General features: G+C 39.9%; 3 protein-coding genes across 6 annotated transcripts; 1 reads left to right on the forward strand and 2 right to left on the reverse strand.

Annotated features, from left to right (window-relative positions):
- Positions 1-729: 729 nt before the first annotated feature.
- Positions 730-4,624, reverse strand: mitd1 (MIT, microtubule interacting and transport, domain containing 1). 2 transcript variants are annotated; one of them, XM_030081670.1, is made up of 8 exons: positions 4,443-4,624; positions 4,165-4,342; positions 3,421-3,522; positions 2,872-3,008; positions 1,962-2,048; positions 1,746-1,873; positions 1,427-1,487; positions 730-1,291 (listed from the first exon to the last, which is right to left on the reverse strand). In XM_030081670.1, the coding sequence occupies exons 2-8, from the start codon at positions 4,307-4,309 to the stop codon at positions 1,196-1,198; spliced, it is 756 nt and encodes a 251-aa protein (XP_029937530.1). In that variant the 5' UTR covers positions 4,310-4,342; positions 4,443-4,624; the 3' UTR covers positions 730-1,195. The 2 variants fall into 2 exon arrangements, with proteins under 2 accessions (XP_029937530.1, XP_029937531.1); XM_030081671.1 differs by having other exon boundaries at positions 1,746-1,853; positions 1,955-2,048; positions 4,165-4,624.
- Positions 4,625-4,667: 43 nt separating this feature from the next.
- mrpl30 (mitochondrial ribosomal protein L30) lies at positions 4,668-7,679 on the forward strand. Of its 2 annotated transcripts, XM_030081675.1 has the most exons (6): positions 4,668-4,734; positions 4,839-5,003; positions 6,044-6,127; positions 6,277-6,423; positions 6,992-7,065; positions 7,321-7,679. In XM_030081675.1, the coding sequence occupies exons 2-6, from the start codon at positions 4,968-4,970 to the stop codon at positions 7,451-7,453; spliced, it is 474 nt and encodes a 157-aa protein (XP_029937535.1). In that variant the 5' UTR covers positions 4,668-4,734; positions 4,839-4,967; the 3' UTR covers positions 7,454-7,679. The 2 variants fall into 2 exon arrangements, with proteins under 2 accessions (XP_029937535.1, XP_029937534.1); XM_030081674.1 differs by having other exon boundaries at positions 4,684-5,003.
- A 681-nt stretch (positions 7,680-8,360) lies between these two features.
- Positions 8,361-12,775, reverse strand: txndc9 (thioredoxin domain containing 9). 2 transcript variants are annotated; one of them, XM_030081672.1, is made up of 5 exons: positions 12,659-12,775; positions 11,247-11,458; positions 10,429-10,547; positions 9,963-10,217; positions 8,361-9,846 (listed from the first exon to the last, which is right to left on the reverse strand). In XM_030081672.1, exons 2-5 carry the CDS (start codon positions 11,415-11,417, stop codon positions 9,726-9,728), a joined length of 666 nt encoding a protein of 221 aa, XP_029937532.1. In that variant the 5' UTR covers positions 11,418-11,458; positions 12,659-12,775; the 3' UTR covers positions 8,361-9,725. The 2 variants fall into 2 exon arrangements, with proteins under 2 accessions (XP_029937532.1, XP_029937533.1); XM_030081673.1 differs by lacking the exon at positions 12,659-12,775 and adding an exon at positions 12,614-12,643.
- Between the last annotated feature and the right edge of the window lie 265 nt (positions 12,776-13,040).

The raw sequence follows: 13,040 nt of genomic DNA on the forward strand, positions 1-13,040 counted from the left end.
ACATCACCACACCACGAATAAGACCTCCAAATATACACAGGCAACAGCTTTATTTATAATGATGAAATATTTGGAATGGAATCACATTACCGTGTACAATGCCCCCTTTACTTATGAACCTGGTTACACAGTGGACGGCAGTCAAATCAAGATGAAAATATGCCAACAAACCACTGCACACACTTGTGCTACCACCCAGATAAAAGGATGTTTCTTTTTAACTCTGTTAAAAACTGTATTCAGTATGTGTGACAGGATAATTTGTTTAAAAACACTGTTGACTACTATCAGAAAGTTGTAAGTTAAAAGGTAGGACTTCTCAAAAAATATTCTTAAATAACAAAAAAGGTACTAAGGCAGGTGAGGGATGGGGAGGATGTGGATTATACAAATAGAGGTTGTGCACTAACATTTTACACATCTTGAAATAACGGCTGGAATGTTTTGTTGAATGATAATAACATCATTTTAGGTACTAGACCAACCTACCCTGAGCAAACGGATATTGTTGTCTGAACTTGATGTTCTGTTGTAGCCTAAATTCAAAGGAGATGGACCTTACAGTCTATGGGATGGATGCCAAGATACACAGAAGCAGCCTAATTGAAAGAAAGTAAGATGTTATTTGGGTTAAATGCAGTCGTAGCTGGTAATCCTTTGTCCTAATCTCTGATGGAACACAAAAACAATAGTGGAAAACATGTAAACAAAACTCAAAAGAGGCTGGGCCATTATAAAAGCACCAAAAAGATTTAATTCATAATTGAAAAATGAGCAAACATATTCCTACCAGATGGCACTCACCTGAGCTTTTTAAAAAAAGAGAACAGGCCTGTTGTGGGAAATCCGCAAAACCCAAAGCCAGTCATTTAAAAATGGACTAGTGCCTTATAAGATGCATATCAATAAAAACTAAGTATGGTCATTTTTAAAATGGAAATGTGAACAGCAAAGATCCCTATTAATTCTACATCACCTAAACAAGAAACCAAGAGAAAAAATATTTTATCATACAGAAATATGTAAACATCTGATAAAACATAAGCAGTATATTCAATAATAAAAAAGTTACCAGTAGTAATTGCTTAATTAATTGCAGCGAAGTAGCTTTTCTTAAGGCAAACACATTTTATGTGAAGGCACAGATTAAAGCTGGTGAATAAGCTGATCCAGGGTGCATGCATCTCATAATGCCTCATAATGTCTTTGTGTGTTTAGTGTGAAAAATGTCTACAGTGGTCTCCTGGCACTGCCTCAGGTCATAGTCACAATATCCGATGGAGAATCGGCCCTGCGGGAGAGAACGAACACTGTTTACACCCAGTGCAGTCAATACCTGTCAGCTCATAATTACAGTCAATTAGCACAGTAAGTCCAGCACCGGAAACAACAGTGAGTGAATTAATCATGAAATATGACAGCTTACCTTATGTTTCTTGAAGTAATCCAGCCCTCTTCCAATCTTGATGATCCAGCCATTGTCAAACCTAAAAAAGCACTATTATCACTACAATGAAATAAAGCCATAACTGTGAGTAGTAAAAATGGAAATCAAACACTATACAAAATTACAAAATAAAATATTCATCATCTGACAAAATGATGGCCATAGAGTAAAGAACCTTGTTTGTTATTATTTGATATTATTATTTATTATTAACCGTATTATTTTGGGGATGGAATTGAAATGTAATGTTTTGTGTGTGAGCAATGCTGCTTTACATGCTGAAGACCTGCATTCGCACCTGATCTCCCTGTCATGGATGGTGGAGGAGTACTGCAGCTCCAAGGACACTCCCTGGGCCTGCAGGCTCTGCTTGAGCTCGGCCAGCGCGCTGCTCTGCTGCCCGCTGCTCTGCTGCCCGCTGTCCACCTGCAGCACAGGACAAACAGTAAAACAACAACAGAAACTCCAGAGAGGACTGGTGGTGGTGGTGGTGGTGACGTGTTAAACGCCTTACTTCATCCTGTGAGGTGAGGAGGTGGATCCTTTTCACTTTGCAGGGAGCTTTTAGCAGCATCTCGCAGAACCGCAGGAAGTTGTACAACTGCAGGGGAAGACGGCGCCAGAGATGATAGTGGAAGTTCAGTAAAGTTTTAACGTGCTGAAACTGTGTGTGTAATAATCATCACTGGGTTTAGTATAGAATCACAATTACTGTGCACAGTGGCTTTGACTGTGGTGATCTGTGACTGACACAGCAGGAGGGTTACTGGAAAAACTACATAAAGCATACACAACAAGAAGAAGAATTTAAAGAAGAAGAAGAAGAAGAAAAAGAAAATGAGGAGGAGGAGAAGGAGGAGAAGAAGAAAAGAAGAAGAAGAAGAAAAAGAAAAAGGAGGGAGAGGAGGAGTAGGGGAGAAGAAGAAGAAGAAGAAGACAAAAAAAGGGGGAGGAGGGGGAGATGGAGAAGAAGAGATGGCAGAAGAAGGAGGAGGAGAGAAAGAAGAAGAAAAAGAAAAGGAGAAGAAGAAAAAGGAGGGCGATGAAGAGACAAAGAAGAAGGAGGAGGAGAGAAGAAGAAAAATGAGGAGGAGAAGAAGAAGAAAAAGAAAAAGAAGAAAAAGAAAATGGAGGGAGAGGAGGAGGAGTAGGGGAGAAGAAGAAGAAGCAGAAGAAGAAGAAGAAGAAGAAGAAGAAAGAAGAGGAGGAGGAAAAGAAGAAGAAGAAATACATTTATGCAGCCCTTTTCAAAATAAGGTTACAAAATGATTTATAGAGACACGGGTGTAAACACAGGTAATAAAATCCAACAAAGGAAAAGGACAGAATAAAAGTAAGAGGTGAAAACAATTAGAGCAAATCAACCGGTAAGTGGAATAAATAAGACAATAAAAATACAGCGTCTGTGCAAAGGAAGGCTCTACCTGATGGATGTGGCGTATGTACGGGTCCTCCACCCACACCTCTGTGAGCGAGCTGCTGATGTACGGCTTGAACAGAGACTCGTAGCTGTAACCTGTGGCATCCTCCGCTATCCTGATCTGTTCATGGTACTTCCCATCTGGTACAACAAGAAAAACATTGTTAAAAATTAAGTAAATAAATAAAAGTAAAAAAAAAAAAAAAAATCAGGCAGAGAAAAGAGGAGAAGAAAGAGGTTTAGTTTAGTTTAGTTTAGTGTCAGTTAGTTTCAAGAGTGGGTTTGCTCAATTCAGTTTAGTTTTTATTGTTTTGTTGTAGTTTGTATTATTTTAAGTGTTCATTTTGGTTTTATTATTAGGATTATTATTATAATAAGGTAGGTATTCATCAGGGGCAAGAGGTATTAAACTACAAACACAACAATTTGTGAAGGCAGTTAGTTAGTTTTGTCAGTACACGTCTAGTTTTTATTTTTACTTCAGTTAAGTAAAATGTTTTTTCTTCCACACGTAGTTTGGCTTTGCTCTGGTCAGCAGGCGGCGGTCAGCTACCTTCTTTCAGCTGGTTCACGTGCACTTTGATCTGCTCGGCTCGGTCCATGTAGCCCTTTATCTTCTCTCTGTAGTGCAGCTTCTTCGAGTCCTCTTTCACAGCTGGGGGACACGTGGAGACACGGACATGAGGAATGAGGAGGAATGAGGAGAAATGAGGGAGGGAGGGAGGGAGGGAGGGAAGGGGAGAGAGGGAGGGAGAGAGAGAGACAAAGGGGAGAGAGAGACAGAGACACACAGAGAGAGAAGAACAGCAGAAAGAGAGACAGAGAGACAGGAGAGAGAGAGAGAGAGAGAGAGAGAGAGAGAGAGAGAGAGAGAGAGAGAGAGAGAGAGATTGTAATCATTCCTGTTTTGTTGTGTCCTGTTATGTATATAAATATTCATATATTTGGTATATTTGCTGATTTCTTGATGTTTGCATGTTTGTGATTACATGACATCAACATCACACACATTGTAACTAAACACACTGTCATGATCAGATGTTTTTGTTTTGCTTTTGTTGTTTTATACGTGTACAAGCTGTGATTCTGGATATGAATGAATACTGATCTCTTGTCTTCTATTTGATGTCTGCTTTGGCAAAACAAAAGCCAGTTTGTCATGGTGTGTGTGTGTGTGTGTGTGTGTGTGAGAGAGAGAGAGAGAGAGAGAGAGAGAGAGAGAGAGAGAGAGAGAGAGAGAGAGAGAGAGAGAGAGAGAGAGAGAGAGAGAGAGAGAGAGAGAGAGAGAGCCCTGTACCTTTGAGCACGTCCATGAGCAGCTGGATGCCCTCCTGGTAGCAGACCAGGGCCTCCTGGAAGCGGCTGCTCTGGTCCAGCTCCACGGCTCTCTTCAGGACGGAGACAGCAGACGCCTCCATGCCTGACACATGGTTCTGAGACATAGCTTCTGTCTGTCCCGCGGTTTTAGACGACTACTACAAAACCAACACGGAAGTCATGCTTCACTGGTCGAAGTTACTCACACAAACCTCACAAATAGCGCAGTTATCCTGGAGGAGAACCGGCTTGGTGTACCTGTATAATGCTCAGAGACGTCGGTGCGCCACCAAAATATTTCCTGGTGAAACACATAAAACCACCTCTCTAGCTGTCAGGCGAGTACAAATGAGGCAAAGGGTGAATAAAGTACATATAATTAAACATTTAAAATACAGATACGTTTCTTTATTATGTGTTTTTTAGTCTGAAATAATATAGTATTTATGAATTTCCTGTAGGAACTGAAATAAACAACCCTCTTCAAAAGGGAAGAATTTAAATGTTACACGTCCGTACATCCGGTGAAGAGAAATGTCATAATAGAAACGTGAGACTCCGTTTTCATGTTTTTTTTGCCGCACATTTGTGAAGTTTGAAGTTTTACATGTGATTTAGCGACAATGCGCGGTGTGTGTGTTTTATAATACCCAGTCAGGTGTGATCCGCGAGCGGCCACTCGCAGGTGCCGTGGCTGTAACCTTGGCGTGCGTGCGGTGCGGTGCGGTGTGTGCGGTAACGTTAGCAGCAAGTTAGCAGAAGTTAGCCCAGCGCACAGAAAACATGTCGCTTTTCTGTTTGAAGCCTTCGTCACTAAAGGTAAGAATGTAGCTCTTTGTGGTGTCCACTTTCTGACAGATGCTCTAAAGAGTCTGTAGGGTCAGTTTGGGGCAGAGAAAATCTGACATGTCCATTGTCAAGGGGGTTTCTTGACCTCTGACCTCAGGATTTCTCAGTGAAAATGGGCTCGATGGGCACCCACGGGTCTCCACTTTGCAGACATGCCCACCTCATGCTGATCCCATGAAGTTTGGGGCACAACCATTCAGGTTTTTGCATGCAGTGCAAATGTGTTATTTTCGCCTGATTCTAATATGGTGTATTTCTGCAGACTGGAGTTGCATAAATTGCCTCTTAGTCTTTTGCGGATTCTGTGAGCTCAGTTCAGTGAGCTTTATTTTATTCTAGTGAGACCATTTTTTGAAATGTGATGTCACTGTATAAAATGACCTGTTGTGACCTCTAGGATAATCAGAGCCTCATGAAAAAAAAATCGTAATAAATCATAATATTGATTCGCAATACATATCAAAGCGGCACCCAAGTATCATGATAGCATTGAATTGGGAAATGAGCATCCCGGCCCTAATAATATTATGTATATCAATGAACTTTATTTCACTCTTGATGATTATATGTCAATCAGTCAAGTCATTTTGAGTCAGAAACAACCACAGAATGACTTGATTAATTGAAATGTAACAATCAACAGTGAAATCGAGTCATTTCGAGGCAAAGGCAATCTTTCTGGCACAAGGTAGGAGCTTCGATCACTTTTTGGCAAGGGGAAAATATCAGTAATTGCTGTGCCACAGGAACCTGGCTGCCATAAAGTGAGTGTTAGCTGTAGAGTTAGACATCCAATATTGTCACAGTATCAGTGCCGAGGTGTTTGTTTAATAGTATGATGCTGAATTTTATGTGTATCTCCCAGCCCTACATGGAAAGTCAGTCATGTGCTTCTTCACTGTAGTGCAGGCATGTTTGGTCTGTTACCTTTACATTTCCATCGCAGTGGCATCACAGTACCAGCCATCATGTTTCCAGTTTGTGCCATCACCGTTTGTGTGTGTTTACAGATTCTGACAGAAGCCACACTATCATCTTGCCCGTGGTTTGTCCCTCTACGTAGCAAAGTTTCCAAAGCACGAATCCCAAAAGAGGTATGTGGTCAATGACAGAGTGGCATTATCTTTAAATGGAAATAACCTGGTCTCCTCCTGCCCTGTTGGCATGTTCTGACCCATTAAACAGGCCAGCATTGCTTCTCTTCTAATAACAAGAAGTCTTTCTTGTCTTTTTTTCCCCACAGCTTTTTATTGAGAGATCTAAAGAACATGAGAAGTACGGCGGCGACCCAAACCAGCCTCATAAACTGCACATAGTCACACGGGTCAAAGGTGTGGTGCGAAGACCGTACTGGGAGAAAGAGATGGTCAAACATCTTGGGCTTGAGAAGGTAAGGCGTTTGTTGAATCCTACATATTGAAACAAAACAGGTTGCCTTCCTCTGCAAAATCAGAAGTTGAAAAAAAAAAAAACAAAACAATGTGAAAACAGGGGTGTTGAAATTAAGGAAACACAAATACAAGACCTCCAACAGTCTAGATGTGGTATGTGTGCTGTACTGAGAGGCAATTTTTAGCATTTTATGCATATGTATAAAAAACAATATTTAATGCCCTTCATGAAAAAAAAACTTGTAATTTTCCTTAATATTGCATTTTGTGTTCCCATTATTATTACTGCAGTTTTCCTGCTTTGTAGATTGAGTTTTTATCAGGAAAGACAAGCATCATGGGGTGAAGATGATCCCTCAAAATCTTTAACGTATATCGTATATATCGTAACGTATAGGCATTAATGGTGGGGGATAATGTAAGCCTCAAGAAACCTTGACTGCTATGTTGTGTGCTTTATACAAACCATGCCTTGTGTTTTGTCAAGGCAGTTCATTTTCCATGTAATGATCGCAGTATCTCCTTTTTTCACGGTGAACTCTTTGCCTCTTTTTGTCCTGTGTCTAGGCACATGTCCCTGTCATTCATAAAAACACACCGTCGGTCAACAGCCAGCTGAAATTTGTCAAGCATCTCGTGAGGTAAGGCTATATCACTGAGGTGGGCAGTGCAGCTCACAGCTTCCTCTAATTCATCCAAACACACCCTCTGTCAAAGAGAAGACAAAACTTGCAAAGCACCTCGAGATATCAGAAGTGCTAATTGATAATACAGCTCTGTTTTTGGCACTTACATTGCAATGAATAAATATTTAGATTTTGTTGCATTTTCGCTCAACAAAACAGTGTGGTCTATTTGATTTTCTTGTCCCTGTACCACTTCCTCGCTTCTTTCAGAATCCAGCCATTAAAGACTCCCTACGGACTCCCCGCTGAAGAGGACATGGCTGACACCTACATCAACAGCAAAGGGGAGCTGATTGTTCGCCGCCTCCTCAAACCTGTAGACCCCAAAGCTATTGAGTCCTAGTGAATCTCCCATACTGCTTTAGTGTACATACAGATCATGAAGAAAATACTGATGTTGACCTTATGCATTCAGTTTTGAGTAATGTGACATTTAACCCTGAACAGATGAGAGAAGGCAGCAGTCTTTACCAAGCGGACCCTTAAAATCTGTACAACGGAAATGTTTCTATCCACTTTGTTTTGCATATATATTAATTAATAAATGTTATTTGAATACCTGCACACCAGTCCTGGATACAGCTCTCATTCATTTAACTGGCAATCTGTGTAGCATGACAATTCAGCCATCAGTGATGATTCAGTTTCTTTATTAACCATGGTTTATAAAAAGCTCAGCACAGATGAAAATGTATGTTTGAAATGGAATGCAGCTTGTTTTCTTGGCACTTTTTTAGGAGGCGGTGGGTGGATTGAGTCTGCATTGTTAAGTGCAATTACCAGACCTCCTTTGAGAGCCAAGGCTAGGACACAGCTGTTACAGTAAACTGTATGCACTCCATGACACAAACTTGTCATAAGAGCTTTCTGCCCACACTGAGGGACTGTTTTGCATTGCTGTTACTGGTTGGTTTTGCTTTAGTTTACAAAATGTGTGATGCTAATCGAAACTACAATGTATAGTCAAGTGATTTCAATGTAACAGAAGTTGACATCTTAACGGTAAATTATGTCTGCACCAATTAAGTCAAATCCTTGGTGCAATTAAATGTAATTTGTGCATGAACTTTGAGACGTTTCCTGGCCCTCTGTGCATGAACACAAGCATTTTGGCCTTAGTTGGAAAAATAGTTTGATGAAACTGAAACAGAACAGATCAACATTAAGCAAATCAGTCACTTATTCAAGACAAAGGTACTGGGTTGATTTGAAGAAAGATCAAGCAAATATTCCAAGACAAATTTAGACTGAGGAAAAAGTCCAGAGGCTCAATGAAACATCTTTTTTTTTTTTTTTTACGTTTAAGTTGGGTTGCTCCAACAAGGATTAATTTTTAAACCAGATTAAATCATGGTTTACCATTACACTCTGATCCACCAAACTTTGAAACTGGTTTGATGTGAAGGATCAGATTTAAGTGATTGTATTATATAAAAATATTTTATATAATAAATACACATTTAAAAAAAAAAAAAAGAAAGAAAATATGTAGAACATCGCAGTAAAATTAGGGGAGAAAAATACTAGAAAGTTGGCAAAACCGTCCGTACACACTTGCACTTGTATTCAGATTGTTAATACCAGGTGCAAACAGCCTCTAACAGTCAGATCAGTGATGATCTGGGCCTGTATTCACAAAAGATTTTAAGGATAAAAGTAGCTCCTAACTTGCCGATTTAAGAGAAACTCTTAAAAAATAATGGGTGTTTCAGTCCTAATTTTAAGAGTTCTAAATTTTTCTGCAAAGACAATTTCACAAAGCATCTTGGCACTGCAAGTAGCTCCTAACTCTGTGACAAGGTAAGAGTCGTCGAGAGGACTCCTAAGTCACTAAGACCAACTCAGAAAGGATCCCAGCATGGCTGCCGCCGGTAATCTCCATCATAATCACATCAGTATTTTTAAAGCATTAAATGATACTGAGCTTTTAAAAAGATATTTCCTCAATCGCCGGAGAATTATGATTGTGATAGAGCTGGATACAGATGTGTAAGAGGCTGCTGACAATTAATTAAATATGTGCTTGAAGTTCCTTGGTAAAGGTTGGTCTCAGCAGCTTTGTGAATCGCTTTTAAGAGGAAATTCTTAAAAGTATAAGTTAGTGACATTTAAGAGTACTCTTAGTGGTAAGATAAGATGTTTTGTGAATACAGACCTGAATTTCTTGTTAAATGTGCCCGAACGCAGACTGAGGCGGCATTTAACTTAGATCATTTAGGTTTAAACTACGAAACTTGGTTTTGCTAAACCAGAATTATTTGTTAATTGTGCAACAGAGCCCTGCTTCATTTTAAACATTGTTTTGCTTAAATCTGATCAGAACTGATCTTAGACTAAATCAATCCTTGTTGGTGCAGCCCAGCCGTAGAAGGCTTCTATGTATTGATATATTCAACTACAAAAACAAAGGTATCAATGCATTTATGAAGTTCACACACAAAATACATATTTTATCTACAAAAGATAATAACGTTTATGATATGGACAAAGAAATATGGAAGACAGTGAAGAAATCTGTAGGTGACTGAAATGAAAGAGAGATGAAGTTAAGGGCTGTCTGTTTGCCGATGAGGTAGCCCTGAGAGAGAAAGAAATCAGGAGTTTGGCAGTGCTTTTCAGTCGTCTTCAGAACCAGAATCTGAGTCATAGCCTCTCCCTCTGATGGTTTTCTTCTCCACTTTTGTGAACTTTGAGCCGGACCTCTGTGTCATCGTAGGAGGCTCCATGAGATTTCCACTAAAGGAATAAAACAGTTCAGTTATTACACTGCATAACAAATGGCTGAGCTTTCTAGCACATAATATACGTGATGGTTATAATGTTTCAGCAAGAGAGACGAGTCTGTGCCTTACCTGTAGTTAATTACATCTGCGCAGCCAAGCCTCCATTCAAGCATCTCTGTAGAAAACTCATCTGTGTTTCCCAAGTCAGTGAATCCCACAACATAGTCCTTGGTTTTACCATCTATCAGTAGAGCCAGGGTGGGAATAACCTTGATCCGCAGCCTCTCTGTGAGAAACGGGGCTTTCTCCACATTCAGTTTGATAAATTTGGTCTCCACGTGCTTCTTTGCCAGGATGGCCAAGTGCTTGTCAAGAATCTTACATCTGTGTGAAGGAGCCAGAAAATTAAACATAAGTGTGATGACAAAACAGCAACTTAGAGGAACCAGTAAAAACAATCCACGTTACCAAAAGTAGGACGCTAATAAGGCAACACAGTGTCGGCTTTTAAAAATCCAAATGATGACCTCTCTAAATCCTACAACCAGGTTTAAGACCTTTGGGCTGTGTAGAAAAAAAAAGTTTTTTTCCTTACCTGAAGGTGGAATCTCTATAAAAATGGCAGATCACATTCTTGCTTTGCTTGACCTCCTCAAAAAAGTCTTTCTCACTGGGGATTTCTCTGTATTCTCCATGGCCTTTAGACAACCATTCCTTAAAAGCAAAAAGAAAAGACCGTGACTAGATTTGAAACAATGACATGGTAAGAAAAGTGTCTGTACTACCTGCCTATTTATTTTTAAGATGTGCAGCTCCTTTCCCAATTCAGGTAACTCATCACCATGAACAAAATACACCTATAACAGTTGAAAACTACAATCTAAAGCAACGTATGTGTGAATCAAACTGGACAACACACCTTGGAAGTTCAGTAAAATGGTTAATTTGTTAAATTGCCTGATATTTTCTGAAACACTGGAGCATTTATCAAATTCCTGGACTTCCCCTGAGTGGATTACACCTCTCAAAAGTCCATTATGTTCCAGAAGTTCCATTAGAACTTAATGGGATTCTGCCAGAAAGTCTGCAGCTTCTACTTACATAAGGAAAACATTCACAATCAGGCTCCCATGTGGTAACCAAACACCTCTGAGTCACACAATGGACTGCTGTTGCCTATACCACACATGTAGCTGTTCTCTACAAACCAGTAAGCAGTGGCATGGATACAATAAGTGTATTCTTTGTGTGAAAACATGATATGGCGGTGTTGTGACATAGATTTTCCCACAGAGCTACCTGTGTTAGATTTTTTTTTTTTTTTTTTTTTTTTTAAACATCAGTAATGTGCTGTGTGCTACAAGCTGTGATCAAGGCTACTTATGACACATGTTGGGAGGCCATGTCATGTACCTGTTTCTGTTTCTGGGCTTTTTTAAGCGCCTCCAATCGCCTTTCTTTCAGTCTTTCCAACTCATCTTCCTCCATTTCATTCAGTTTGCTCAACTGTGCATCGACCTGCTCCTCCACCAGCTTGGCCGACTGCTCCAGAACCTTGGTTATGATCTCCATCTGATTCGCCATGATGAACCTCTCTGAAGCCTCCTGGTGCTCCTCGTCTTAACCTGGGTGGACAGAGAATGGAGGTTGTTGGTGTTGAAGGTGTGAGAATCAGAATCAGAAATACTGTATCGATCCCTGAGGAGAAATCGGGCCTGCTAAAATTGCTCAAATTCTAGAGAGTATAAGCATGAGTGAAATTATAAGAAAGAGAGAAACATAAGAAAAATAAAAATATGTGCACTGGAAATTTGTTGCAAGGGTATTTGCATTATGTATAAATGTGCATTAATCCTAGTTGTACAAAAGTATGTGAATTTTGTAAACGTATGTGCGTTAATCCTAAAAAAAACAAAACAAATTACATCAATAAATACAGAAATAAGAAATCAAGCACATGTACAAAGTACACCTATATGCACCATATACTGCACTGCCGACTTAGTGAGAAGTCCTACAGGTATAAATTATTTCAGTTAAAGGAGCACATCGTTTGACCCCTAAATCTATGGCGCATCAAATAAGACAATTTCTGTGCAATAGCATGAGAGCTGCGTGTTTACATCAGTGAGTCTTGTGAGGTTACACCACAGAAGGTGGTTCACTGAATTGACCCAATTCCAGTATAGCAACAGGCCATGACTTATTTACTGCAAAAATTAACAGAAATAAGTTATTCACATCTAGGGTTAGACCTTGGGAAGACACCCTATTGGTCCCTTTCACTTGTCAGCCGATTCATGAACACTGGGCGGCATTAAACACTGTTTAAGCTTCTCAGAGGACCGATAATGAAGCGCAGGTGTGCCAGTCAGGATAAAAACCTGAGTGAGAGAAATAGTTAGGAGTTTCACACTCCAGGCCTCAAATACCGTAAGCTAAACTTCACTATGACTCGATCGTAACGACAGAACAGACGTGGTTTTGAGCTGTTAACTAGGTAGTTATAAACACCGCTTTAGTTGCCATTTCCTTTGTTCACTCGCGCTGATGCTAACAGGCGCAGCTGAGCAGAGCGTTAGCTTAGCCCGAGCCGGGTAACGTTACAAGTGAGCGGCGCCTAGCTTAGCCGGCTAGCGTCACATTAGCTTAGCCACTTCTGGTGACGTCCATCGAGGAGAAACGCGCCCAAACTCGGAATAAACGCGATAGCTGTGGCGCTGGACGCCCGGAATAACTGGAAAAGGTGTAGGGTGTTAAGAAAAATACAAATTCACAACCTAAATGTTGATAAATGACTTCAAAGTAGCGTGAAAGAGGCTCACCAACTACACCCCGGTCTGTGCAAGAAAGATGAGGCGACGAATCTGCGTCACAAAAAACGTCACCGACGACGTACGGTGACATTGGATGTTTACGTTGTTGCGTAAATGATTGAATACTTGGGCGTTGTATTTTATCTGCATTCATTTTATATTCATTTTTATATTATATCGATTGTTTTTCTGTTTTTTTCTTCGACTTTTATTTATTTTAATTTCTACTCGTTTCATTGGAAATTATATTGACAACGTATGAAATATTTGTAATTTAAATGTGTTTTCAATAAAGATTGGGGAAAATGATTTATAAAATGTTTTGCTTTATCAGCATCATGCTAAATGGAGAACCCTGCCTCTACAAATAACTCAAAAAGTCACAAGCTTA

Source organism: Myripristis murdjan, chromosome 21, assembly GCF_902150065.1.
Source record: "Myripristis murdjan chromosome 21, fMyrMur1.1, whole genome shotgun sequence".
NCBI lineage: Eukaryota > Metazoa > Chordata > Actinopteri > Holocentriformes > Holocentridae > Myripristis > Myripristis murdjan.

What these genes read in the sequence shown, in the direction of transcription:
- txndc9 (XM_030081672.1), bottom strand. Translation starts at nt 11,417, where the DNA reads ATGGCGAATCAGATGGAGATCATAACCAAGGTTCTGGAGCAGTCGGCC. An exon ending in TATAGAGATTCCACCTTCAG is followed by an intron (nt 10,218 to 10,428) that starts GTAAGGAAAAAA and finishes TCCTTCACACAG; the next exon opens with ATGTAAGATTCTTGACAAGC. An exon ending in GCAGATGTAATTAACTACAG is followed by an intron (nt 9,847 to 9,962) that starts GTAAGGCACAGA and finishes TTATTCCTTTAG; the next exon opens with TGGAAATCTCATGGAGCCTC.
- mitd1 (XM_030081670.1), bottom strand. Translation starts at nt 4,309, where the DNA reads ATGTCTCAGAACCATGTGTCAGGCATGGAGGCGTCTGCTGTCTCCGTC. An exon ending in CGTGAACCAGCTGAAAGAAG is followed by an intron (nt 3,009 to 3,420) that starts GTAGCTGACCGC and finishes TTGTTGTACCAG; the next exon opens with ATGGGAAGTACCATGAACAG. An exon ending in TCCTCACCTCACAGGATGAA is followed by an intron (nt 1,874 to 1,961) that starts GTAAGGCGTTTA and finishes CCTGTGCTGCAG; the next exon opens with GTGGACAGCGGGCAGCAGAG.
- mrpl30 (XM_030081675.1), top strand. Translation starts at nt 4,968, where the DNA reads ATGTCGCTTTTCTGTTTGAAGCCTTCGTCACTAAAG. An exon ending in AAGCACGAATCCCAAAAGAG is followed by an intron (nt 6,128 to 6,276) that starts GTATGTGGTCAA and finishes TTTTCCCCACAG; the next exon opens with CTTTTTATTGAGAGATCTAA. An exon ending in TTTGTCAAGCATCTCGTGAG is followed by an intron (nt 7,066 to 7,320) that starts GTAAGGCTATAT and finishes CGCTTCTTTCAG; the next exon opens with AATCCAGCCATTAAAGACTC.